At 37.9% G+C, this 22,360-nt stretch overlaps 1 protein-coding gene across 1 annotated transcript in view; it reads left to right on the plus strand.

The window, feature by feature from the left end:
• ANKAR (ankyrin and armadillo repeat containing) overlaps nt 1-22,360 on the plus strand; it is a 72,412-nt gene that overhangs the window by 8,565 nt on the left and 41,487 nt on the right. Inside the window, exons 3-7 of the mRNA XM_005573714.5 lie at nt 6,726-7,163; nt 9,457-9,620; nt 10,272-10,375; nt 12,766-12,946; nt 13,931-14,150. Coding sequence (XP_005573771.3) covers nt 6,726-7,163; nt 9,457-9,620; nt 10,272-10,375; nt 12,766-12,946; nt 13,931-14,150 — 1,107 coding nt within the window. The remainder of the gene's footprint in view (nt 1-6,725; nt 7,164-9,456; nt 9,621-10,271; nt 10,376-12,765; nt 12,947-13,930; nt 14,151-22,360) is intronic.

A 22,360-nucleotide genomic window follows, 5' to 3' on the forward strand; every position in this document is an offset into this window, starting at 1 on the left:
CCAGCCCTTACAGCTGTGAGAAATAATTTTCTATTCTTTATAAGCTACCCAGTCTATGCTATTTTCTTATAATAGCTCTAAATGATTAAGACAGGATAGATAAGGGAAGAGTGTATCCACTGGCTACTGTCTCTCATTAGCCAAAGTTTGAATGGAGGGTTAACTTGCTCATGCTTTCAGATTTGTTCCTACACCAGAATGGCTGGATGGGTTCCATCAGGAGTCTTAACAGCAGTGGCAGAGAAGCTTCAGGGCAAAAATAATCCTGTGGTGCACTTGAGGCGAGGTACAGTCAGGTCAAGTCTGTGTGGAGCAAAAACTACAGTTTAAAAATGTGGTCTGAAAGGATGTGAGGTAGGGAACAAAAGATGTCTAATACACAGTGTGACTCATGGAAACTTGGTTGCAGCCTTTTCTTCCAAGCTTAGTGTTACAGACTGAGGGAGTGTACTACCTCGCCACTGGCATGATCAGAGAGCTGTTGTCCAAGCTTTGTAATTGCAGGTACACGGTGTCAAGCTAGCAGCAGTGTAAGTTGTTACATCACTATTCACGTTTGGGAAAACAGCAGCTCCTCTCTTGGCATGACTGGGAAACTGTTCACACCTTGCAGCTGACCATGTGATTACCTTAAACACTGTGCCACAGCGGATTTCCAAGGAATTGTGCAGAAAGCCAACTCTTTGGGAGGGCAGACTGCTGGGAATCAGTCTTGGCCAAGTTAACCTTTACCTCTCACTTAGCTTTGCACTGTGCAAACCACCAGCAACATCATTCTTTAAAAACAGTAGCAATAGTAGAGAATAGAGCACACCAAAAATCTGGTCATGTTACCCAGGTTTCTCAGCAGGTATTTTAGTTAGGGTGGATCCCTTCATCTAATTCATAAATTCTTGAACTCTTTCCAGAAGGCTAGGAGGATGGAAGGAAAGAAGAAAACATCTCATGATAGCAAAATAGCAGAAGGGAACTTTTAATAGAAATATTGAGAAAAAATGGGAACTTATTTAATATCACAAGTGAGTAATGTGAGTTGGGTTGTTTTGTTCTCTGTTCATTCCCTGTCCTCTATCTGGAATGCCTTCTTCCTGCTCACCCCACACCACTCGTCCACATTCTTCCTATGGTTATTGCTACTCATTTTTTGAGACTTGATTCAGACACTGCCTCCTCTATTCTGACTCTTATCTGTGCACAGAAAAATACTTTGTATTTTGAATTGAAATTATTGGCTTCATTTCTTTCTTCCTTATTAGACATTAAGCTCCTTCTTGAGAGCACAGAAAATTGTGTCTTTTTTGGTTTGATTTTAAATTCTCAGCACCTTATACAGTGCATGACATATAGTAAACTTTCAATACATGTAGAAATTAAATGGGTAATAATAGAATATAAGGGAATTCGTCTGGCACAGTGGCTCACACCTGCAATTCCAACACTTTAGGAGGCTGAGGTAGGTGGTTCGCTTGAGCTCAGGAGTTCGAGACCAGGCTGGCCAACGTGGTAAAACCCCATCTCTACAAAATACACAAAAATTAGCTGGGCGTGGTGGTGCACGCCTGTAGTCCCAGATGCTTGGGAGATGGGGGTGGGAAGATCACTTGAGCCCAGGAGGTTGAGGCTGCTGCAGTGAGCCAAGATCATACCACTACACTCCAGCCTGGGTGACAGAGACCCTGGCTCCAAAAAAAAAAAAAAAAAGAGGTTAAAGCTGTGGAAACTTTTTTTCCCCTCATTCCCCTCATCCTCCAAATTTCATTTGATGCAATTTTTTATTAAATTCCTTTTCATTATTTACTTTCCTATGACTTTGTATGTATTTCTTCCAGCTTATTTACATAATGTGCACTTTGTTTTTTTATTTTTATTTTTTTTTAAGGGACAAGCTCTTACTCTGTCACCCAGGCTTGAGTGCAGTGGTATGAGCTCAGCTCATTGTAGTCTCAGACTCCTGGGCTCAAGTGATCTTCCTGCCTCAGCCTCCTGAGTAACTGGGACTACAGGAATGTGCCACCATGCCCAGCTAATTTTTTTGTTTTTTATTTTTTGTAGAGATAGGTCTTACTATGTCACTATGTTGTCCCTGCTGGAACATTTCCTTTCTTTAATAACTTTATTTTTCTTTTTTTTGCTTCTGGTCCTTGATTCAGGGAACATTATTTTTCATGATATGAACAATCATGTTTTTTTTATTTTTTCAAGTAGCTGAATTTTACATGTACTTATTACTAATTCAGTTCCAGTCTTTCAAAGGGAAATACTGAACTCTTCTTGATAAAAAATGGGATATGAAGTTCCATTTTTTCCTTAGAGATGTCTTTCTTGATAACTTCATCCTTCCTTTTGTCAGAACTCATTGCTTTAAGCCTACTTCACTTTCCTTTAGCACCCCTCCCTGCCCCTGGTCCTGTAATTCCAGTGTCTCTTTCATCTGAGAGCCTCTCCTTACCTGCCTGGCGACCCTTGCTGCTTGTTTTCATTTGAGAGTGAGGCAGGAACACTGGTAGACCTCACTGCAGAGTGATGAGGAGGAACCCCTGACATTCCACTGGGAAGCCTGTCCCCCAGATGTTATATCTGCAGGTCTGTTTCCTCCAGTCTCCTGCTTGGAGGGAGGGCTGTGAGTCTGGGGCCAAGGGAGGCGAAGTGCTGAACTGTGGCTGTCTCAGTTCAGCACTCAGACTCTCATTTAACTAGTTTTCAGCACACTGCTCCTCCCAACTCTCAGCTGTGCTTTGTACCCTTTTAGTGAGAAAGAGGAGGAGGACTGTGCTATCTGGGGAAGGTGATTGGGGTCTCACTACACCTTTTGTTTTAAAAAAATTCTTACACCACGGCCTGTCCTTCACAGCCTCCACATAATGCTTTCAATTTCTAAGGCTTCTTGTGGTTTTTGTTGGCTCCCAGCCACCCCAAGCCATGAGGTTTTAGTGCTATCAACAATCCCTCTGGCTTTTTAGACTTCTTTAAACTGCCAGAATCCCTCTCACTTCTTTATAATTTATCTAACTATTTTGCAGAAAAGAGATGAATTATAGTGGCCATTTTAAAAACCCAAGAGTATTCTGGCCTTTTTAAAAAAAAGATTTGAGAAAGAAAAAAGGAAAAAGGAGGGGACACATTGACGTATAATTTACACTTTAGAGCATATATACTGCAAACAAATGCCACATTTTCTACAGTCATGTCTTATGACTCCAAGCAGTTTTCTCAAGCCTAAATTAAGGGTAACATTGTAGATATAACTTTTTTTTTTTTTTTTTTTTGAGACAGAGTCTCGCTGTGTCGCCCAGGCTGGAGTGCAGTGGCGCGATCTCCACTCACTGCAAGCTCCGCTTCCCGGGTTCACGCCATTCTCCTGCCTCAGCCTCCCGTATAGCTGGGACTACAGGCGCCTGCCACCGCGCCCGGCTAGTTTTTTTTGTATTTTTAGTAGAGACGGGGTTTCACCGTGTTAGCCAGGATAGTCTCCATCTCCTGACCTCGTGATCCGCCCGTCTCGGCCTCCCAGAGTACTGGGATTACAGGCGTGAGCCACCGCGCCCAGCCGATGTAACTATTTTAAAAAGACTATTTGACAAGAAGAAAGTCCTCAATTTCTTTGTAAATGGCAAGAAAATGTAGCACGGGAAATTCGTCATTTTTTGATAGAGTAAAATGAAGTTTTAATTCTTACTAAATGATGATTACTTAGCTGGCAGGTTCTTTGTTTATTATGTATGTCTAGCTTCTTATTGGCAAAAAAAAAAAAAAAAAAAAAAAGGCAATGTATAATACTAGCCTGAAAAAACAAATTATGTTTTTGGCCCAAGTGAGAAGCCGATACCCTGGTTGAAGAAAAATCATGTTTTCTTGTCGTTCCATATTTTCCTTGATCAAAGCTGGGACTTATGTTCTATCTGTCTTCACTCTCCTTAGTAACCTACTCATCTGTCTGCTTTCATCTTACACAATTTTATTGGCATTGTTAACTTAAGAATCATGAGATTTATAAATTTAGAATGGAGACTATTTCTTTTTTTGAATTATTTTATTTTAAATTTTTGTGGGAACATAGTAGGTATATATATTTATGAGATATTTTCACACAGGCATACAATGCCTAATAATCACATCAGGGTAAATGGAGTATCCTTCATCTCAAATATTTATCCTTTCTTTGTGTTACAGACAATCCAATTATACTCTTTTAGTGTTTTTAAATGTATAATAAATTGTTGTCTGTAGTCACCTTGTTGTGTTGTCAAATACTAGATCTTATTCATTCTATCTAACTATATTTTTGTATCCATTAATTATCCCCACGCCCCTCCTGCCCCACCATTCCCTGCCACCTTTCCCAGCTTCTGGTAACCATCTCTATTTCCATGAGGTCAATTGTTTTAATTTTTAGCTCCCACAAATAAGTGAGAATATGCAAAGTTTGTCTTTCCGTGCATGGCTTATTTCACTTACCACAATGTCCTCCAGTTTCATCAAAGTTGTTGCAAATGACAGAATCTCACGGCTGAATAGTATTCCATTGTGTATATGTACCACTTTTTCTTTATCCGTTCATCTGTTGATGGACACTTAGGTTGCTTCCAAATCTTGGTTATTATAAACAGTGCTGCAACAAACGTGGGAGTACAGATACCCTTTGATATTCCGATTTCCTTTCTTTTGGGTTTATACCCAGCAGTGGGATTGCTGTACCATATGGTAGCTATATTTTTAGTTTTTTGAGAAACCTCCAAACTGTTCTCCATAGTGGCTGTACTAGTTTACATTCCCTCCAACAGTGTACTAGGGTTCCCTTTTCTCCATATCCAGCAAGCATTCGTTTTTGCCTGTCTTTTGGATAAAGGCCGTTTTAACTGGGGTAAGATGATATCTTATTATAGTTTTGATTTGCATTTCTCTGATGATAGAGATGTTGAACACCTTTTCATATGCCTGTTTGCCATGTGTATGTCTCCTTTTGAGAAATGTCTATTCAGATCTTTTGCCTATTTTTTTAATCAGATTAGATTTTTTTCCAATATAATTGTTTGACCTCCTTCTATAGTCTGGTTATTAAGCCCTTGTCGGATAGATAGTTTGCAAATATTTTCTCCCATTCTGTGGGTTGTCTCTTCACTTTGTTGATTGTTTCCTTTGCTACGTAGGAGCTTTTTAAGTTGATGTGATCCCATTTGTCCATTTTTGCTTGGGTTGCAAAATGTGATTGTGAGATATTACTCAAGAAATCTTTGTCCAGACTGATATCCTGAAAAGTTTACCCGAATTTTTTTAGTAGTTTCATAGTTTGAGGTCTTAGATTTAAGTGTTTAATCCATTTTGATTTGATGTTTGTATATGGTGAGAGACAGGGGTCTAGTTTTATTCTTCCATATATGGATATCCAGTTTTCTCAGCGCCATTTGTTGAAGAGACTGTTCTTTCCCCAGCATATGTTCTTGGCACCATTGTTGAAAATGAGTTCATTGTATAAGTATGCATTTGTTTCTGAGTTCTCTGACCTCCTTTGGCCTGTGCATCTATTTTTATGCCAGTACGATGCAGTTTTGGTGACTATCATTCTGCAATATACTTTGAAGTCAGGTAATGTGATTCCTCCAGTTTTCTTCTTTTTGCTCAGGATGACTGGCTATTCTGGATCTTTCATGGTTTCATGTATATTTTAGGATTATTTTTTCTATTTCTGTGAAGAACAGTGACTGCTATTTTGATATAGATTGCAATAAATCTATATATTTCTTATAAAGGGTTACAGTCTTCAAGCTGGCCATTCTGACAGGCACTTCGAGAAAGAGAGGAGCAAGACAGGAATCTAAGCTGAACTGTTTGGCCAAGTATACATATTCAGGTATACATATGTAACAAGTTGTAGGAAGAGCTATGAACATTCATGAAGTGAGTTCTAACATGCGTATTGAACAAACATGCACGTTACAAATGATCCATGTTCACTTTGGGGTGGAGACTTAACATATAATTAGCATTATAATTAGGCCCTTATTATATGTCAGAAGGTGAAGCAGTGACTTGAAGGCATTCATGTGTACAGCCTCTGTAAACAGTCCAGAACCACATCATGGTCAGTAGTCTTATGAGGATAAAGTTACTGAAGTCAGTCTCTTGTCCAATCAAAGCTCTAGTTATGGCATGGGGAACAGGAAGGTCAGTTATTCAGCATCTGTTGGCGAATACGCCGTAATTATTTTAAAATTGCTTATCTTGAGGACAATGTTTGTTTAACTGTTAGAGAAAAAAGAAGAACCTTGTGACTGTTAGAACATAGTTTATTCTTTAAGTAGAGGGGTTTGTGACTTCACCCTTGCCTGGCATGGCCCTAGGTTTTGTTTATAGTTTGGTATCTTATTGCCACAAAGAGTCCATTCTGTCAGTCTTATGATCTGTATTTTAATATTAATGCTGGTCAGTTGTTGTGTCTAAATCACAAAAGGAAAGGGGTATAATGAGGCATGTCTGACCTCCGATCCCATCATGGCCAAGAACTTAGTTTTTAAGGTTTCTCTGGGGTCCCCTTGGCCAAAACGGGTCTGTTCAGTCACTTGTGGGTGGTGTTTAGAATTTTATATTTGGTTTACAGCATCTAATTTTTCCTTTACTGTCATGTTAGTAGGATTTCACGATAAAATCCTGTTTTCAATCTTCCATATTTATCCAGAAGCCAAATATGAAATTTCCACTATCTAAAATTTTCCTTTTTTATCATGAAGGTTTGACTGATATTACAAAGGATCCAGACTTTAATGAAATCTATGATGAAGACGTGAATGAAGATCCAACATATGATCCCAATAGCCCTGAAGAAACAGCTGTATTTATGAAATATGCTGAAAATATTATGCTAAAGTTAACATTCAGTACCACACAAGTTCAACAGTATGAAAATGTCTTTATATTTGAAACAGACTATTGGCTTACTAATGCTATAAAATATAATCAGGATTATCTTGATATCTGTACCTACCAGAGACTACAGCAAAGATTATATCTTCAGAAAAAGATTATTCAAAAACACTTTGAGAAGAAAAAAGATATCAGAAGAGGGATAGGATACCTAAAGTTAATATGTTTTCTGATTCCATTTCTACTGAGTTTAAAGAAGAAAATGAAAGTTCCATATTTAGGTAGTCTGCTTCAGCCTTTTTCAGGTAAGAGTATCACCAAAAATCAAATATAAAATATAGGTATATATTAAATATATGTTTAAATGCAATTTTGTTTCTAGTATATGGGTGCAGGCAGTAACCTAGCTATAACCTGTTAGAAAGAGAAAACAAACAAAATTTAATGTCTCTAATGTAATTAAAAACACTCAGCGTATGTACATAGTACTTTGTAAATATTTATACCAATTATAAGGACTTCTGAAATATTTAAAATAAGTTAAAATAAAATAAGTTATGTATGAATAGGGAAATATTGCCATATCCATGATGGGAAAACACTGTGAATGTATCATATCTCATTCAAATTACTCTATAAATTCAGTGTACTTCTATTCAAAATCCTGATCATATTTTTCACTGAAGTTTACACACTTACTCTAAAATTAATATAGAGCAGCAAGGGGTTGTTAATGATCTTTCATTTCTGAAAAATAGATTGAAACATATTAAAACTACAATAATTAAATGAGGGTAGTATTGGCACTTTAATAAACAAATAGAGCAATGTAAGAGAATAGAGAGCTGAAACAGGCCATGATTAATGGAATTTGATGGGACTTCAGTATAAACTCTTCATTCTACACTGATTAGCACACAATTTATACATTTTCATTGCTTTCCAAGCATGTAGGCTTATTATAATGGACTTTCTATTCAGATGGCAACTTTTCAGCAGAAATTTTGCAAATTCTTTAGTGAAAGTTTGTATCATGAGAATTCAGGTGCTGAAGATATCAATATCTGTGAACTATTAGAAATGGAATCATGACAGTGCATGGCTCTTGGGTGGTGGGGAGCATGTATAGAACTGAGAGGGACTTGCTTAAAGAGAATGTTAGCTATATCTGCAATATCTTATTACTTAAACTATGGGAAGCAAATAGGACTAATGTTAATAGTTAATTCTAGGTGCTGAGATCAGGGTGTATAGTGTATATTATTGTTTGTACTTTTCTTTACCTTTTATATTTCCCAAAATACATTATGTCCCTTATGTTGAGGAAACTATATTCTACTAACCAGTCAAAATATTGAAAAAACCTAGCCTTTGCTGGAATTTGAGGAAAGAAATTTTTTTGAGGCAGAGTCTTGCTCTGTCGCACAGGCTGGACTGCAGTTTCATAATCTTGGCTCACTGCAACCTCCACCTCCCAGGTTCAAGCAATTCTCCTGTCTCAGCCTCCCAAATAGCTGGGATTTCAGCCACCCGCCACCATGCCCAGCTAATTTTCTGTTTTTAGTAGAGACAAGGTTTCACTATGTTGGCCAAGCTGGTCTCAGACTCCTGACCTCAGGTGATCTGCCTGTCTCGGCCTCCCAAAGTGCTGGGATTACAGGCATGAGCCACCACGCCCAGGAGAGATAATTATTTTAAAAAATAAGTTATCTGTGTAGTTTCATTACCTTCCAGAAATACAGGATGGTTATTTCTGTATGTGAGATATACCCATCTATATCTTTATAATGTCTCTTTTTACCTAAACTAGCTGACATAAGTTTTTGTATATTTAACCAAAGATTCTCTCAGGCACAGAGTTTCTGGTCCTTTCTTATAATTGGGAGTAAGGTATTAATCTTGAGCTCACGATAAATCGAGAACTAGAACAATGTTTTGAGCATACTTTTGAAATGTCTGTACAATGAAACTACAGAAAGTGCTCAAAATGTAAATATATTTTATATATACATACATATATATGAATATATTTTATATATACATATATGTATATATTTGAGATATATATAATATATATGGTAATTGACTGAGGGCAGTATTGGCACTGTAATATATATATTTGAGACAGGGTGTCACTCTGTCACCCAGGCTGGAGTGGAGTGGCATGATCTCAGCTCACTGCAGGTTTTACCTCCTGGGCTCAAGTGATCCCCCCACCTCAGCCTCCCAAGTAGCTGGGATGACATGCGTGGGCCACCACATCCAGCTAGTTTTTGTATTTTTAGTAGAGACAGGGTTTCACCATGTTGTCCAGACTGGTCTTGAACTCCTAGGCTCAAGTGACTCGCCCCTCTCAGCCTCTCAAAATGCTGGGATTATAGGCATGAACCACTGTGCATGCCCAAAAATATATTTTAATGTTAAAATATTTATATACATTAACAGCAAAAATAATTTTATGCACTATAATTGCCAAGATTTTAATTTCATCTGAAATTTTCCTACTTTGTTTACATGAATGAGAAGTTAGATCTCTTAAAATATGATTGTTTTTGTGTTGTTCACTTTTTAAATAAAAATTTGTTTTCATTTTTGGAGATGACAAGGTCAAGACAGAGCGAGAATTGCCTCCATTTATTTATGGAAGAGATTTTAAATGCCAGAATTTTCACTACAAAGAGAATCAATATTTTCATGTTCATGGAGGAATTGAATTTGATATCAGCACCCCTTCAATTGAGAATGCCTTGGAAGATTTTCAGGTTTAAATGATTCCTTAGACAGTTTATCATTTCTCAACTCTTTTATCCTATTATCCAACCAAAAAGAGCCTCTGTTGGTACAGGCACTAGACAGCTTTCCAAATGATTATTCTCACAACTCAATAATTTTTTCATACATTATTTTAACGTAAATGAATTAAGTGCAGATATATGTAAGGTACTGTGTTGGATATCTGAGACAAAATTATAAATAAGCTAGGTACATCTATCATCCTCACAGAATTTACAGACTTCTAATGGACCATATTTGTCCTAGAATAGGTAACCGAAGAGTGCAGTAGAAATCTCTGGACACTCAGTACACATTCTTCCATATTCCTCAAAGAATCAGGATTAGAACAGAGATCCTTTAAAATTTTGGAACAGTAATTCTTCACCTGGAATTTAGTATAAAAATTCTACATTTCAATTGTTATTGCTTTTCTGCCTTCTGTATACTATATGTCTGTCTTTTAGTATTTTTTCCTCCTTCTCAAAGTAAGGATTAGATATATGCAGCTGCTATCCGGGTCTTCTGGAATAGTAAATTTAAAATTTGTCATTTACATGTATACTATTTCATACAAAGAATTATTATAATTGTTTAGATGTGTCTAAGGATATGTCTTTAGTAACATACTCATATTTTAGAAAAGTTTAGAAAAAATACGAGATTGTGCAGCTAATACATTCATAGAAGATTCAGGATATAAAGAATATTACTCAATACCAGTCATGGAATTTCATGGAAAAAGGTAAGGAACTTTTACTAATTACTGACGCTAGCTACAGTTTGTTGAAAGTTAGTAGAGAACAAAGAAAACGACAAAATGCAAAGGTTAATTTAAACCTTTACAATGGCGATTCCAGAATAATAACCACCATGAATGACATATGGACTCAACAAAGTATTAAATGTTATAGTTATTACTTCATGTATTTGGTATAGTCGGTGTAATAATCCTTAGAGTTTGTAATTAGTTCTTATAATTAACAGAGTGGTTAAACAGGGATAGAGATGAGGATGAAATCCCAGCATTTTTTGTCTTTTATGTGTTGTGTTCTTGGATTTTTAAATCTTGGACACTGAAATTTGGAAATATGGGAACTAGAGCTCAGAGGAAACATTTTAATTAGAGGCAAAGATTTAAAAACAAATAAGGACATTTTGCTTGTTGGTTCATTTGTTTGCTTTTAAGGCACGCAAGCAGTTGAGAGGATAGGACCAAGTCTGGAGCTTTGGAGAATAGTAACTGAGGTGGGAGGATAGCTTGAGCCTAGGAGTTCGAGACCAGACTGGGCAACATAGTAAGACCCTATCTTTGTTTTTGTTTGTTTGTTTTTGAGACAGAGTCTTGCTCTGTCACCCAGGCTGGAGTGCAGTGGTGCAATCTTGGCTCACTGCAACCTACAGCTCCTAGGTTCAAGTGATTCCCCTGCCTCAGCCTCCTGAGTAGCTAGGATTATAAGCATGTGCCACCACGCCTGGCTAATTTTTGTATTTTTAGTAGAGAAGAGGTTTTGCCATGTTGGTCAGGCTGGTATCGAACTCCTGACCTCAAGTGATCTGCTCATGTCAGCCTCCCAAAGTGCTGGGATTACAGGCATAAGTCACCATGCCTATTCATAAGACCCTATCTCTACAAAAAATTTAAAAGTTGGCCAGGTGGCCGGGCGCAGTGGCTCACGCCTGTAATCCCAGCACTTTGGGAGGCCGAGGCGGGCGGATCACAAGGTCAGGAGATCGAGACCACGGTGAAACCCCGTCTCTACTAAAAATACAAAAAATTAGCCGGGCGCGGTTGTGGGCGCCTGTAGTCCCAGCTACTCGGGAGGCTGAGGCAGGAGAATGGCGTGAACCCGGGAGGCGGAGCTTGCAGTGAGCCGAGATCGCGCCACTGCACTCCAGCCTGGGCGACAGAGCGAGACTCCGTCTCAAAAAAAAAAAAAAAAAAAAGTTGGCCAGGCTAGGCGGCACATACGTGTTGTCACACCTACCAGGAGGCTGAGGTGGGAGGATCTCTTGAGCCTGAGAGGTAGAGGCTGAAGCGAACAGTGATTGCGCCACTGCACTCCAGCCTTGGTAACAGAGTAAGACCATGTCTCAAGAAAAAAGAATACTGTATTTACAGCAATAAATAGTTGCATTTGGAGGAGAAACCCAGGTAATATATATTTTTTTTTTTTTGAGACGGAGTTTCACTCTCTCGCCCAAGCTGGAGTGCAGTGGCACGACCTCGGCTCACTGCAAGCTCCGCCTCCTGGGTTCACGCCATTCTCCTGCCTCAGCCTCCTGAGTAGCTGGGACTACAGGCGCCCACCACCGCGCCCGGCTCATTTTTTGTATTTTTAGTAGAGATGGGGTTTCACCGTGGTCTCGATCTCCTGACCTTGTGATCCGCCCGCCTCGGCCTCCCAAAGTGCTGGGATTACAGGCGTGAGCCACCGCGCCCGGGCCCAAACCCAGGTAATATTAAGAGGCTTACCACTGACAGAAATAGGTCAGCAGCTGAAGTATTTACCGCTGAAATCTGGGCATGGGAAAGGTACCTCATGGGGGGAAGGGGAGGAAGGTGGTCGTTTTCCCTCACCTGTGATGATAAGCAAACCCAGGGAACAGAGTAAGTCAACATTTTATCAATTTTCCATTCCAGAGTGATAGGGATCAGGGCTGTGTCAAGCCCTACCTATGTTCCAGGGACCTGGTAGGAGGGGGGTTTCTCTAGTCCACTGCTGCAGTGAGTAAAAGCCAAGGAGCCATTACCCAAAGCATCATTCCAGATCACATTCAAGGTAAATTCTTGAGGAGCCAAATATAGACATAATTAGCTTAAAAGAATAAGAGGTAGGTAAGCAGACAGAACTTCAGCCAGAGTTAGGCCTTCCAGGAACTTTTAGACATTGCCCCAGATCACTGTCATGGGAAAGACAGAGTCAATACAATATGAAGAAGGTATTTTTATATAAAGACTTGATTAACAACAGTTGATAATGATGTTATTAATATACTTACAGTTGAGTACAATTTAAACTACCATTTTGTATTTAATTGTTACAGAAAAATAAAAGTTTTGCCAGCATAGAAAGAGAAGTAGCAAATCACTTCAAAGTTAGAGAAACATCTTTTTTTCTTTATTTTTTATAGCTACTATGTGATGTATTTTGAACTTGAAACTTTCTATCAGCAACTATATAAGACACAGTGGTGGGGAGCCATAAATGAAATAATGAACAATCTGAGACCAAAAAGACTTCCACTGACAGATGCTCAATTACACGAACAATTTAAGAAAAAATTTGGTTTCAAAAGAGCTATGAAATGCAAGGTATTTCAGTGACTACCACATAATTTAGTATATGAAGTTATATATTATTGATAAGTATGTGTGTCAGATGTTTATCCTAGGGATAATAATAGGTTAAAGTCTTCAATATGAAATAAAATGCCACATTTTAGTAGCTGAAAGGCTATATAATTCTGGATTATAAATTTCTGTCAGAGTACCTGTTAATGCACTGGATTGTGATTAATCTCAATAATGGCTCATGCTTATTGATTACTTATTTTTTATGTTAGGCAGTGTTATAAATCAACAAACTCTTTTAAGGTATGACTAGTTCTATTGTTATCATTCCTGTTATACAAATGAGAAACTTGAGGTGTAGAGAGGGATCTTTCACAAATCATATAGTAAATGGCAGAGCCAGGCTTCAATCCTCGAACTAAAACCTAAAGAGCAGACCTAGCATCCTGAATCAAATCTCCGCATCTGTTTCAACAAGCCTTGAAGTACAGCTTCTGGAACTGAGCAATGAAGCTCACCAGCTTGAAAGGTTAGACTGGTATTTACTTTCCATTTATTTGCTTTCACGTCCACAAATTGAAAACTCAAAAATTTGTTAGTTGAATTTTTAAATATTAGTCAGAATGTCTCAAGAGGGTGACATTTTTACCTTTTGATGATAAACTGTATTTCTGTAGCTAATTTCTAGACTTCTAAATTAGGTTTTTCTTAAATCAGAGAAGGAACCCAATGATCTTCATTTGCTTTTAAAATATTTTAGAAAAAAATTAAAATAATAATAAGAAAAATTCCCCAAAATATTTTAAAAATTCTTAATATTTGCTTATAGCTCTAACAACTTTAGTCATTATCCAGTAAGAAACTTTCCACGCGTGGATCTTGTGAAAATTCTACTTAATTTTCACAGCATTCATGTGATTCTGTTAATATATTTCATGTCTTTTTTTCCTTAAACCAGACTTTAAGTGCATTTTGATAAACTGATTCTGGCCTTGTTAATTTTAGAGTATTCCATTTGGTATGAAGTCCGCTGTTGAAAGAGGGTTGTCTGCAGTTTTCCATACATTTAGCCGTAAAACCTCAAGCTCAACAATCAATGTTTCAGATGAAGCAGGTTATACTATTTTTCATCATGCTGCCCTGCACAACAGAGTTTCTATTATATGTCAACTGTGCAATGCTAACTTCAAGGTCAACCAGAGGCGCTTTGTTACGTTCGGCCAAGGTACCATAAAGCTTTTTAACCTAAAATGTTGTTATTTTATTTACCCTTACTCAGCATTAGGAATGCATGTTGATTTTAGAGCGGGTTAAAATTTGGTATTAATTAGAGCAAAGTTGAGGTTTTTGTTTCATTTATCTAAGAAGGGCTCCTTTTAGTTTTCTAAGTACCACTTATAACTATCTTATATAGTTTTATATTTGTTCATTGCGTCTCCTTCATATGAGTATAAGCTCTAAAAGAGGGCAAAGATTTAGCCTACTTTATTTGCCTTGGTATCCTAGCGTCCAGATGAAAGCTTGGCTTAATGGTTGCTCAGAAAGTATTTGTTGAGTTAATGCATGGATGGGTGAAGGCAGGATATCATTTGATAAGGGCTGGCAAAATTAATATACACTGATATACTATAGAAATTCAGAGAACAGCAATAGATATGACTGTCAGGTCCCAGTAGAACAATCATTCTTTATTCCAGGATCCTCAAACAGGGAATAGTTTCTTTATATTACATATATTTAAATTACATTTAATAACAAAAAATTTCTTTATAATAATAATATTTAGCATTAATAGCCCGTTAAGGTTAACCTCATTTAAACTTTAAAAGCTATTTTTGTGATTATTAAATATGCATGGACATTTTATAGTCATTGAAATAAATTTAGCTAGAATAAAAACAAAGTTGACAATGAAATTGGTGGCCCTGCATAACTGGAAAGGAAAATATAGATAAATTGTCAGGGGTAGGTGTAGTAGCTCACTGCTGTCATGCCAGCACTTGGGGAGGACGAGGCTGGAGGATCACTTGAGACTAGGAGTTCAAGATGAGCCTGGGCAGCATAACGAGAACCCCCTATAAAATTTTTTTTAAAAAAACCTAGCCAGGCTTGGTGGTACATGCCTGTAGTCCTAGCTACTCTGAGAGGATGAAGCAGGAAGATTGAGCCTAGGAGTTTGAGGTTACATATATATGTACATATTTATGTAAATTGTGAGGAATGGCCAATGCAACAATATTGGCAATAAGAAGTGGTGATTTTATATTTAATGAAGTCAGCTATCTTAATAAGCTATGTTAAATTTTTACAGACACCAAAACAAAATGTTGTGCTTTAACCATATTGAATATCCATAAATTCTGTACTCTATCAGTATGATTAAAACATTTTGATATTCAGATTCTTCTGTTACTGAAAATATTCAATACATAATACATAATGAACCTAATTAAAGTAAGACACAATTCAATCACATTTAAATGCAATAGGTAACACTATTTAAAGATGTATTACTTTAAGCCTTTTTTAGTGTGGAAAAAGTCTTTGGTAAATTAAAAGTTTCTCATGCGCCCTTTGACTGCTTCAGTTTCCATTTGCTGAGAATTGGGTAGATTTTGAAGTGTGGAAAACATAATACTCTACTGCCAATATTATTGCTTAACCAACACCAATTGTCCCACCTGTGAGTTTTAAGCAGCCATTTGGGGGGGCAGATTTTCCAGGTCTGCTTTTATGCGTTGTCAGGTGCATATGACATGCCTGAATGACTTGACCAAAAGTTATTCTCAACACCGTTTGATGTAATCTTGCCAGATACATCTACATAGTCATTTTGTTCTTATTCATATGAGTCTTCTTGAACAACTTAGGAAACCGCTGTATATTAATAATCATACTTCTATGTGCATTCCCTTTTAAAACAGAGTCATCCAAAGTAGAAGTAAAAAAGGAAAGAAATGGTAAGACATAAATAAAATATTTGGTGCATTTAAAAAGGCTGTTGCATATATTAGAACTTTTCTTATAGTATATAATCTCCCAAATGCTGTTGCATCAGAATGTTGCATAATGATGTTTTGTATTCATTTTGAAGTATAAATTACTTTCTACTTATAGTTATTTATTGATACTCCTCTTCAGTTTGGGGAGTTTTCTCTTTTTTTTTTCCTGTGGAATTTGCTGTCACCTCTATTTTTTATGAATTCAGGCCCAAAAGTGGTTTCTACAACTTAAAAAAAAGAAAAGTTATTATAATATAATTTAGATATGCTGCCGTCTAGTGGCATTAACAATCTATGAGGTCTGAGGAATGAGTCATTTTTGACTGAGGTAGTAGACTTAACCTAAATGTTGGATACGGAGAAAAACAAAATTTTAAGAGGTTATACTTTCTGTGTCTATATTTAAGAGGCTATACCTTCGCACTCTGTATAAGAGAATTCAAAAAGGCTTTTGTTTTGAAGAAACTACTTTCAGTGACCTGAATTGTCAAGGGGGAGGGGATAGTTACTTAAACTGGCCATCTTCCGTTTGAGGAGGAGCACAGCAAACCTGAGATGACCTCAGAGAGGGAGCCCGACCTCATTCTTCCTCCTCCAGTCTCCTGCCAGGGCTACCCATTGGCAGATACTGACAAGGAGCCAGAGGACAGGGGTTGCTTTTTCTGCAGGTGCAGGAGAGCCAGAGTGGTAAAGGAGGTGAGTGGACCTGGAGCGGGATAAAAGGAAGCTTACCTGTCCCATCCACCCTGTAGAAATTTCCAGTTAAGTAACAATAGTGTGCCTCCTACATTATTGCTCTCTCTTTTTCTTTTCTAAGTATCACTTATGGCTACCTTATATACATTTATTTATTTAGTTAGTCTCCCTCACTTGAGTATAAAGCTCCATAAAGGACAAGGATTTGGTCTATTTTGTTAGCCAGTTTCCTAACACCCAGAAAAACACTTGGCCTTCATAGGTGCTCAGGAAACTTTTCTTGAGGGGTGTACATTTTATTGGAAACCTTAAATACTCTTCAAATAGAACATGTCTTCAATTAAGGCTCTAAGGTAGTCTACACAGAAAACCGAAGTTTTTCAGATTAGGGGCAAGGAGAGGGACAGTATAGAGGACAAATGCTTAGTTTGCCACAAGGACCCCTCATGATTAATGCTCCTCAGCCAGCTTATCAGCTTCCTTCTCCTTTTTAGGGTTTTTTTCCTCCTATCTTAGCATATTCATTATACTGCTTTTTACATTTTTGTTTTAGTGATTGCCCTAGAGTTTACAACATTAATTTACAATTATTCCAAGTCTACTTTCAGATGACACTAAGCTACTTCACAGATAGTGTAAGTACCTTATAATAACAAAATATTCCTAAGTCTTCCCACCTATCATTCATTTACTCATTTCACTTGTGCATAAGCATATATATGTTATGCATTTCATAAATGTCATTCATTTCACTTATGCATAAGCATATATAAGTATATATCTATATCTATATTCAAACCCTTTGTTGATAATGTTATTATTTATTTACTTATTTTGAGATGGAATCTTGCTCTGCTGCACAGGCTGGAGTGCAGTCGTGCGATTTTGGCTCACTGCAACCTCCGCCTCCCGGGTTCAAGCGATTCTCTCATCTCAGCCTACCATGTAGCTGGGATTACAGATGTGCACCACCACACCCTATATATTTTGTATTTTTAGTAGAGACAGAGTTTCACCATGTTGGCCAGGCTGGTCTTGAACTCCTGACCTCAAGTGATCCACCCACCTCGGCCTCCCAAAGTGCTGGGATTACAGGCGTGAGCCACTGTACTGGGCATGATAATGTTATTTTGAACAAACTGTTATCTGTTAGCTCAATTAAGACAAAGAGAACATTTTACTTGACCTTCATTTTTTTTTTTATTCTCCGATGCTCTTCCTTCCTTTATGTATATGTAAGTTTCTGACCTGTATCATTTTTCTTCTCTTTGGACAACTTCTTTTAACATGCCTTGCAAGGCAGGTCTACTGGCGGTAAATTCCCTCAGTTTTTGTTTGAGAAAGTCTTTATTCCTCATTCATTTTTGAAGGATAATCTTACAGGTTACAGAATTCTAGATTAGTGGTTCCATTATCTCAACACTTTATTTTTTCCTCCACTCACTTCCTGCTTGCATAGTTTCTGAGGAGAACTTGGGTGTAATTCTTATTTTTGCTTCTCTATTAGTAATGTGTTTTACTCTGGCTTCTTTTAGGATTGTTTTCTTTTTAAAATAATTTTTAATTTCTGTGTGTACTTAGTAGGCATATATACTTGGAGTATATGAGATTTTTTGATACAGGCATGCAATGCATAATAATTACATCAAAGTAGAGCATCCATCACCTCAATCATTTATCCTTTATGTTACATATAATCCAATTATACTCTTTTAGTTATTTTAAAATATACAATTAATTTTTTTTTACTATAGTCACCCTGTTGTGCTAGCAAATACTAGGTCTTATCTATTCTTTCTCTTTTGTACCCATTAACTATCCCCACTTCCCCCCACTACCCTTCCCAGCCTCTGGTAACCATCATTCTACTCTGTATCTCCATCAGTTCAATTGCTTTAATTTTTAGCTCCCACAAATAAGTGAGAACAGGCAAAGTTTGTCTTTATGTGCCTGACTTATTTCACTTAACATAATGACCTCCAATTCCATCCATGTTGTTGCAAATGACAGGATCTCATTTTTCATGGCTGAATACTACTCCATTGTGTATCTCCATGAATGGATAAATTTTCTCTATCCACTCATCTGTTGATGGACACTTAGGTTGCTTCCAAATCTTGGCTATTGTGAATAGTGCTGCAGTAAATAGGATTATTTTCTTTATCTTTGTTTTTCTGTAATTTGAAAATGATATGCCTTGGTGTAGTTTTTTGTTTGTTTTGACATTCATTTGGCTTGGTGTTCTCTGAGCTTCCTGAATCTGTGGTTTGATATGTCACATTAATATGGAAAAATTCTCAATCATTATTGTTTTAAATATTTCTTCTTTTCCTTTCTCTCTTTCTTCTCTTTCTGTTCTTTTTTTCCCCCTAGACTTTTTAATTTATTTTTATTTTTGAGACAGGGTATTTGTTGCCCAGGCTGGAGTACGGTGGCATGATCTCGGCTTACTCCAGCCTCTACCTCCCGTGCTCAAGTGACCCTCACCTCAGCCTCCCAAGTAACTGGGACTACAGGCCCATGCCACCATGCCTGGCTAATTTTGTTTATTTATTTATTTGTTTATTTATTTATTTGAGACGGAGTCTGGCTCTGTCGCCCAGGCTGGAGTGCAGTGGCAGGATCTTAGCTCACTGCAAGCTCCGCCTCCCGGGTTCACGCCATTCTCCTGCCTCAGCCTCCCGAGTAGCTGGGACTACAGGTGCCTGCCATCTCACCTGGCTAGTTTTTTGTATTTTTTAGTAGAGACGGGGTTTCACCGTGTTAGCCAGGATGGTCTGGATCTCCTGACCTCGTGATCCGCCCGTCTTGGCCTCCCAAAGTGCTGGGATTACAGGAGTGAGCCACCGCGCCTGGCCTAATTTTGTTTATTTTTTATAGAGATGAGGTCTCACTATGTTGCCCAGGCTGGTTTCAGACTCTTGGGCTCAAGCAATTCTCCCGCCTTGGTTTCCCAAAGTGCAGGGATTACAGGAGTGAGCCACTGTGCCTTGGCTTGGAGGTTTCTACTGATACATCTTCGAGATTAGAGATTCCTTCCTCAGCTGTGTCTAATCTCTTTATAAGCCCATTGATGGCATTCTTCCTTTCTTTTACAGTGTTTTTTATCTGTAGCATGTCATTTTGGTTCTTTCTTAGGACTTCCATCTCTCTGTTTACATTGCCCATCTGTTCTTGCAGGCTACTTTATCCGTTAGAACCCTTAGCATATTAATCATAGTTGTTTTAAATTCCCTGTCTGATCATTCCAACATCCCTGCCATGTCTGGTTCTGATGCTTGCTCTGTCTCTTTAAACTACGGTGTTTGCTTTTTTAATATGCCTTCTAAATTTTTCTTGATGTACTAGGTAAAAGAAACTATAGTACATAGGCCTTTAATAATGTAATGGTAAGGTATAGTGGGAGAAGCATTCTATCATCTTATGATTATGTCTCAGTCTCTTGGTGAGCCTGCGTCCCTATACTTTGAACTTCACCAGTGCTTCTCAGTCCTCTCCCCCTGTCCCTTAGGCCAGGCAGGATGGTTAGAGGTGACTGGAGTTGAGCATTTCCCTTCCCTAGGTAGGTTAGGTTCTGATAAAACCCCAGCAGGTTAGGGTCTGATAAAAGCCCAATAGGTTAGGCTCTGGTAAAGTAGTTTCTCTTGAGAGCAGGTCTTGTTAAGAACACAGTGTCTTGGAATATTTCAAAATGGTTCCTTTTCTCCCTCCCCCGGCTGGAAGTATGAGGGGATTTTTCTTCAATATTCACCGTAAGGACCTGATAAAACTCCTAGAGGTAAAACGCATGAAAGCATGGGGCCCCACTATGATGGATCCTTCTAGAGTTTTTAACTCTCATACTTGTCCACACGGAGCTTCTAGCAATTGTGAATTAATGTTAAGGTTTTCTTAGTCCAGTAATGATTCCTTAGAAAGTTTCTGCTTGTGAGTTTCTGCTCTACTAAGTTATGACTCTCTGAATCCACTTGTCTCTCCAATTTTGAGGGTATCAGTTTGCCCATTACCTCCCTTATCTGACAAACTTAAGGGCTGTTGATTTATTTAGGGTTGGTTCAGCTTTTTACTTGTTGTTAGGATGAAGTGGTGACTTCTAAGCTCCTTAAATCCTGGACCAGAAACTGGAAGACTAAACAATAATTTTAAATAAATAGATTTGGATCAAATTTTATAGACTATCAAGGCTATAATATCAAGCTCCAACTATGAAGGCAGGACACTGGATGTTTCTGATGGCAGAGATTTAATGAAAACAGTGCTTCACTGAGGAAATATCTTTTAAACTGAGAAATGATTAGGAGTTAGCTAGATCCTGGTAAGGGAGGAATTGTTTGGGAGAAGGAAGGTGTCAGAGAACAGCAATAGTCCAGGGTGACCAGATAATTCATCATCCATATCAGGGAGACTTGAAAGTGAAAGGGCACTATTAATAATTATGCTAGCACATAATTATTTAAACTATTTTTTTTGCTTTTTTAATATGCCTTCTAAATTTTTCTTGATAGCTGAACTTGATGTACTAGGTAAAAGAAACTATAGTAAATAGGCTTTTAATAACGTAATGGTAAGGTATAGGGGGAGAAGTACTTGACCAGTACTTTCCTGGGTAACCTGCGGCGTGTGATTATGCTACATTTGGGGAGCTACAAGAAAGCCAGAATGAGGAGAACAAGGTATGCATGGTTTTACTGGGAGGTAGGTGAAGAAGGTAGTTGTAGCTCGTGCTTCAAGTTAAGTTGGAGCCAGTGGATCCTGTCACTGTTCCTCATAATCAGATGGCCTTGAGAAGCCATTGAACAAGGAGATGAAAAGATCAGATTTATGTTTTGAAAAACTGGGTTGGATAAGGGCAAAACAAGATGGGGATAGCAGTTGGGAGATGATTATGGCTTGGATTAGGATGGTAGTGGTGGTAGAGTGGGTTCTAGAGATTTTTAGACTTGGTGATGGGCTGGTTATGGAGAAGGAAATAAGAGGGAGGTGCCAAACAGTCTTCCAGGTTTGTGGTCTGTACAACTGGCTGGATCATCATATCTCTCACTGATTTAGGAAGCAATAAAAGAGAACCAGGTTTGGAGGGAAGGATAGTAGTTCAATTTTGAATATATTAAGTTTGAGGGGATGTGTGAAGATGCTTTACGAGATGTCAAAGATATAGATCTGCAAATCAGAAGAAATCAGATCTAGAGACATAATCCTTGGAGTCATCAAGTTGTATATGGTAAGCAAAGCCACTAAGAAAAGAAAACGGCCCAAGATTGAGCCTTAAAGTTCATTTGGATAGTAGGACAATGAGAAGGTTCCAAAGGAGACTGCCAAGGAGTAACCAGTAAAATTGGACAAAAATTGGGAGTGTGATATCACAAAAGCCAAGAGAAGAAATTATTTTAAATAGGAAGAAGTGGTCAATGGTGTAAAATACTATTGAGAAGTAAGATGAGAAATGAAAAATGACAGTTGGACTCTAGTGAGAATTCATTCACTATCATGAGAACAGCATGGGGGAACTGCCCTCATGATCCAGTTACCTCTCTCCCTTGACATGTGGGGATTACAATTCGAGATGAGATTTGGGTGGGGACACAGAGCCAAACCATATCACATGGTAAAGGTATGAATTGCTATTATGCTTTGGGAGAATAATTTGGTAATATCTATTACCAGTAATAATGATACTGTTGATGATTATACAGTTTAACCCAGCAACTCCCAGTTTTGGGATTTTTTTTTTTCTTTT

The sequence above is a fragment of the Macaca fascicularis genome, chromosome 12 (assembly GCF_037993035.2).
Source record: "Macaca fascicularis isolate 582-1 chromosome 12, T2T-MFA8v1.1".
In the NCBI taxonomy this organism is placed as follows: Eukaryota; Metazoa; Chordata; class Mammalia; order Primates; family Cercopithecidae; genus Macaca; species Macaca fascicularis.